The 6,230-nt window shown below is 31.2% G+C and overlaps 1 protein-coding gene across 1 annotated transcript, besides 8 other annotated features; it reads left to right on the forward strand.

Annotated features, from left to right (window-relative positions):
* Positions 1 to 63: 63 nt before the first annotated feature.
* Positions 64 to 96: a mobile genetic element.
* Positions 64 to 96: a terminal%2Cinverted (terminal inverted repeat of LTR63 transposon ID:TVAGG3_0111530).
* Positions 97 to 106: 10 nt separating this feature from the next.
* Positions 107 to 1,401: a mobile genetic element.
* A 396-nt stretch (positions 1,402 to 1,797) lies between these two features.
* On the forward strand, positions 1,798 to 2,064 carry TVAGG3_0111550 (uncharacterized protein; the record flags this gene model as incomplete). The annotated part of the gene is made up of 1 exon (XM_051223182.1): positions 1,798 to 2,064. The coding sequence occupies one exon, from the start codon at positions 1,798 to 1,800 to the stop codon at positions 2,062 to 2,064; it is 267 nt and encodes an 88-aa protein (XP_051108168.1).
* Positions 2,065 to 3,463: 1,399 nt separating this feature from the next.
* Positions 3,464 to 3,516: a mobile genetic element.
* Positions 3,464 to 3,516: a terminal%2Cinverted (terminal inverted repeat of LTR286 transposon ID:TVAGG3_0111560).
* Positions 3,517 to 3,586: 70 nt separating this feature from the next.
* Positions 3,587 to 4,552: a mobile genetic element.
* Positions 4,553 to 4,609: 57 nt separating this feature from the next.
* Positions 4,610 to 4,661: a mobile genetic element.
* Positions 4,610 to 4,661: a terminal%2Cinverted (terminal inverted repeat of LTR286 transposon ID:TVAGG3_0111580).
* Positions 4,662 to 6,230: the final 1,569 nt, after the last annotated feature.

Genomic DNA, 6,230 nt, shown 5'->3' on the forward strand with positions numbered 1-6,230 from the left:
TTTATTCTTATTAATCTGACTGAGCTTAGTAAGAAGATGTAATCGATATTGTTAATTTGTGTTAAAAATTAGATTTTATTTTCGATTTTAAAATATTACCGAATTAATTTCTTTGATTGGCTCTCCTCTCGCGGAAATGTTGAAGAGAAATCCTCAAATCCTTAATTTCTCCATCAACTTTCCAAAGGGGTTCTTTGGTGGTATCATATTTTTCGCTGATATCATAAAATTTGTTTGGTGTAAACCAGGTATGTATTTCTGGATTTTTTGGTAACTGTGTATGTGGTGTTGCGTTATAATTTTCGATTAAATTTTGAATTTGATCCCAAGCTACCTCATCAACTTGAATATTCTGCCAAAATCTTTCGATTTTGCCATTCATGTAAGGGCAGTGTGGTATTATCGTGATTGATTCGACGTTTGCATTTTTTAATAAATTTTTGAAAACACCGTAGTTTTCAAGCCCATTGTCACTCCATATGGCAAACGGTTTGCCATATACATCGAAACATTGTTGAATGACACGACTTGTTTGTGCCGCTTCTTTAGTTTCGAGATGTGACCAAGCCAAAATTTTTCGTGATTTATCGTCAATAACGGCATATAGATATTCACCTTGGCGATGATTTAAAAAGTGAATATCTACATGCCATATTTCATTAACGTAAAAAGCTTCGTATTTTGTTTGACCTTTTGCCTTTGAATTTTTTGGCGGTTGTGCAAGATTGAGAAGTTTGAAACATTTATTAACAGTTCTTTCGGAAAATTGAATGTTCAATAATTTACGGTCAAAATAATCTGTAGTTTTTTCAAATGTTGAAGTTGTATTTGTGCGTATTGAATATGGGTCATCTTCTGAATTTATATCCGATTCTGTATCAATTGAATTTGGACTTGATGAAAATAATTCTTCGGCTGATGAATCGTCGGAATTTGAAGAGATTTCTGATGATAACTGTTCAGATGAACTTGAAATGTCAGGAGAACTGTAATCAAACTCTGAATTTTGATTCCGTTGAGACAATTGTGGAATTGGAAAATGAATTTGAATATTTTGTTGATTTTGCATTTGCGATTCAAGTATCATTTGACGATCTGTTATAATTCGGCCGAAAGCCCGGGAAATTCCTATTTTTTGAACTTTATTATGTAAATTTTGGACAGTATTTATTAATTCTTGTGGTGGATCTTTTGGTTTTGGACCTGTACGTAATTTTGGAATTTCAATTTGATTGAAATTAAGAGCGTTTTTAAAAGTTTTATGTGATATTGTGGGAAGAATTCTTCCATCTGTTAAAGGGACATTTTGGAGAACGGTTTCGACGTTAATACCGCTTTGAATTTGTTGATTAGCTTGATTTAACCATTCTAAATCAATTAAATCGAAGATTCTACCACTCATTTGAAAATTATAAGTTTTGAAAAAAACCGTAAATCATTATTGAATCTAAAAATATTTATGTACAAAAAGTCGGTATATATTCTATAATTATTTAAAATAATGAAAAAGTTGATTTGTGAATCATTGAAATATTAATGCTGTTATATATATATATCAGATGATATAAGATGATTTTTTTAAATAAAAAATAAATTTAATTTTTTAATTGTTAAAATAAGAATAGTAAGCTTGACAAGTAATTTAAGTTTTTGCTTTGTAAAGTTATTTGGTTGGCAAATGCATTGTGTCACTTTTTGTTTGAGTTCACTTTCCGTAATTTGTCTTATGATAGTATTTTCGTCGACTATGGCACGAGACACGAACATTGACCAAACGGACAAAAAGTGTCATTTCGGATGGTCAAGCAGCCAATCGCATTCGAGCACTTCGAAGAAGCCTTACGTTCCAAGGGAGAGGGTGTCTGGTGCAAGGCAGAGGTCATGAGACTCTACGAGCAGTACATCCTCAATGCCTGGGAGGACAAATCGTCCTTGAATTGGCAATTCTACCAACTCCTCTGGGACGACCTCCTACGCAACTGGGAAGATAACGAAAGAGCCCAATTCAAAGGTCGGGAGCTAATTTTCCAAATTACCATTAATAGTGCCTACTTATCCAACTAAACACTTAAATTTACTTGGGGTTTCCCCCTAAAATATTTTTTACTCTTAGAACCACTCGAGGTTCTCCTTACGGTTGTTGAGCTTGTCACCGTCAATGTGTCTGACCTTCGTCTTCTTGCCTGGATTTGGAACCCATTGAATTGCGACAAGCTTGCCCATGGAGTGTTGTGCATGAAAAATAGCGTGACTTCACTTTTGACAAAAAGTGACACTATTTCTGATGGTTTTGTCATTTATTTGTCAGATTTATAAATGGATAATAATGCTGTAAATCAGATATTAATTAAAAATATTTAAGATTTATGTTCGAATTGAAAAGCAAAATGATATTTTTTTAATTGAAAAACGTTAATATCTGATATTTTGAAGTTTTTAATATTTGTTAGTATCTTAAATTATTGAATGCATACATTTTTTATGTTCTCAATTTTAAAAAATTGTGAAGAATTTAGTTTTTTGGAGATGGATGTTTAATATTTGTGAGTGAGAATGCAAGCAGGAGTTTGGTACTTTAAGGCTAGGTTGAGATAGATTTCCCATTATATTATCTGTGAATATTTTGCTTGAAAATTCAAGATATAAAAATATATTATCAAAAAATTTTATATTTTTAAATACAATAGGGTGGAAATATAGTACGATGAGATAGCAATGATATATTTTATAATGGGAGGTAATCTGAAGATAAGTAGCAAATTTTATGCGATTTTGATTGGGAGTTGGAGGGTGTGAGTACTATAGCATGTAATAGTATCTCACACCCTCCAATTCTTCCTATGGCGCCGAAAAATTTTTGGTGAAATGCGACGACATTTCACCAAAAAATTTTCGGCGCCATATAGAGAACTATAGTCTGCGAGGTACTGATTCTATCTATGTACCTCGCAGACCATAGTTCTCAGCCAAAATGTCAAAAATTTCGGAAATTCGAAATAATTTTTTTTGAGAAAAATTAACCGTTTAACATAATATTTATAATATTGCTTATTCAATTAGACGGATTAAAAATTATATGTTTTCTTTTTATTTTTCAATTCAATTATTAGCTGACTCGAATTTGTATAAGTTTTTTAAAATAGATATCAAAAATTAAATATAAAAAGAAAACAATTAAGAATATTAAAGTAAATTCTTTATTAAGAAACAATAAAATGAAAATATAAAACTTTGTATGATTTGAGTGGATATTGAGAGTAATTTGTGAGTGTGCTTCAGCTGCATATGTAAGATTGTTCGGATTTAATTAAAAATTGTAAATTTTTTGTCTTTATATCAAACTATTCGACAAAACTTTGTATGATTTGAGTGGATATTGAGAGTAATTTGTGAGTGTGCTTCGGCTGCATCCGCTAATTCCTTCTTCATTCTTAACATTCTTTGTTTTATTTAGAACTATATTATCTTATTTCTAAAAATAATACTGAATTTTTTAAAAAATCCAAATGTAATAAATGTAAGTGTTTATTCCTTAACTTCCTTTTTGTGATTTTTTGAATTTTCTTGTTTTTGAAATTATTTGTTAATCTCTAAGATTTTTTTCGAAGCCTGGTTCAGCGCAGAGATCTTTTGTCCATTTGGGGCCTCTTTCCCAGGCCTCAAATGGAGTCAATTTCTCCCCAAAGAGTTTGAATAATGCGGAGTGTTTCCATACCCTATTATACTGGGAAACAACATTGGGGATGAACTCAAAGACGTTCACTCCAGGGTTTGTCTTGAAAAGAGTCTCCCAACTCCTTTCAATTTTTCCATTTTCCTCTGGAGAGTACGGATGAGTTTTGAAATGTTTTATATTGAATTCTTGGCAAACCGCTTCAAAATCTTTTCCAATGAATTCTGTTCCATTATCTGTGAGAATTCCATGTGGAACTAATTTGACTAAATCAATTGCGTGACGAAATACTCTGGCAGTATTTTTCATTTCTTTTGTATCGAAAACATCCCAGCAAATAATGTATCTGCTTCTGTCATCAAGAAATGAAATTAAATATTGAAGGTTACCGTTATCGTCCTTCAGAAATTTCAAATCAGTATGCCACAATTGATTAACATATTGAGCAACGTATTCATGTGGATGTTCGTCGATTTTCTGATGCCTGTGAAATGTAAACAAATGTTGTTGATTGAAAATTTTGAAAGCATCGTTGAATGTAAATCTTTCGACTTTTTCGAAATATGATTCTTTGATCCTTTTGTATCCAATGTCATATTGTGCTTTAATTTCCAAAATTTTGTATACATCTTCCTCAAAAATTTTTCTTTGGTCTTCCTCTTTCTTTTATTGGATAGCCGAGTAGTACGAAAATTTTTTTCAAACGTTCTTTTCCTATTGAAAGTGTTTTTGCCGTATCTTCGAGAGTTACATTTGGATTATTAATGTATTCTTGATATTTTTCTTCAATTACGTTGAGAACCTGATCGGCGGGAACGGTTGGGAGTTGAAAAGTTTTAAGATCTTCTGGGTTTTCGAGACGAACCAAGATGTCTTCCATTTTTTAATTTGTAAATTTTTCAATTTTTCAAAAGATAATTTAAAAATACTAGTTATTTGATAAAATTTGTTTATTTTAAATAAAACAATTTTTTTGAAAAAATTATATTAATGATTTGAAGGCAAAAGCCAAAAACTTAATAGATAAAATGCTCTTTCTATATAGATCAACTTCTATTATTAAATTTATAAAAATGGAGAGATTTTGCAAATTATTTTCTAATATATTATATTTATAATCATTTTATTTATCCCATTAATAATTGTGAACCCAGAACATCTTCCCTTCAAAGTGCCAAGCATCAACACACATTCTCACTCACAAATTTTTAAAACTCATTGCCAAAAATTTAAAAAACTCACAATTTTTTTTAAATTGATAACCCTCAAACCGTTTCCAATCAATAATTTGAGAGTCTATATGATAATGTAAAAGTTAAAACATTCAAGTATTTAAGTATTTCTTTAAAATATTAAGTTTTTTATTTTTCCAATAAAATTCTAATATCAAATATTTTTATTTAACGATTAATTTTATTTATATTTTTATAGTTTTTTTAAGAAAAAATATTGTTAGGGTTTTATGGATTTTCAATTAATATACAAGATAATTCATGAATGTATATATTTCCAAGTTTTTAAGGATGCAACACTTTACATTTGTAAACTGTCAAAAATGAAGTCACGCTATTTTTCATGCATTACAGCTTTGGAGACAACAGATGGAAAAGTTTACTTCACTGACCAACAGTTCATTATAGAACATCTCATTGACTTAGAGTCGAAATATTCTAAACTTTACAACAAACACAAAAAGTTGAAAGGAAAACAAAAACAAATGGCATATGATATTTATGAAGATGTTGACGACACAACTGTTCCTGCAAGTGAAGTAAAGTCAGAGGAACCGAAAAGTGACGAAAAACCGATAGAAGAAGAGAAACCAAAAACTGAAGATAAACCAAAACCAAAGTTTAGTTTCCAAACTAAACCAAGTCAACCTTCATTAGCTGGTATGGGTTGGCGTCAAAGACTTATGGCAGCAGGCGGTTATGTAAAGTAAAGAAAAAATATTTTTTTATTTTTATAAAAATGCCCCATATAGAATGGATAGAAAGTCTGCTAGAATAAAAGCAGAGTTACAAAGATATGGTTGGAGAGTTTCGAAGAATTTTAAATATAGGAAGGGAAGACCCATAAAAGTCTATGACAAATTGTCTGGTCTTCGCTACGAAATGGATTTGGAAACAGCACGTGCCAATTATCCAAACAGACTAGAGAGGTTAGAAGAAGAACGTCTTATGGACATGCCTTTCGATGTTAGTGAACCTCAAGTTGAAGGACACGACGGCTTTGCCAGATTCTACTGGAAACATGACGAACAATTGCATCCTTTGAGAAGGAAAAAAGGAAAAGGTGAAGACGCACATGCTCCCATGGAAAGAACAAGATATGCATATGAAAAGTATCGTGAAGTTAGAAGTCAAATTACATCTGGTCGAACCTTTACAGTAAACTTTGACGAAGGAAAGAACAAAGAAGGCTTCATGGGAGTACTTGCTGCAATTCAAGACGGAAATAAGAAAGGACACAATCTCAGATTGACCATAACAGATTTGGATGGTCACATTTACTATGCACATGGCAATGAACAAACAGCCGCAAAACTTCTTGACGC

The sequence above is a fragment of the Trichomonas vaginalis genome, chromosome IV (assembly GCF_026262505.1).
Source record: "Trichomonas vaginalis G3 chromosome IV, whole genome shotgun sequence".
NCBI lineage: Eukaryota > Parabasalia > Trichomonadida > Trichomonadidae > Trichomonas > Trichomonas vaginalis.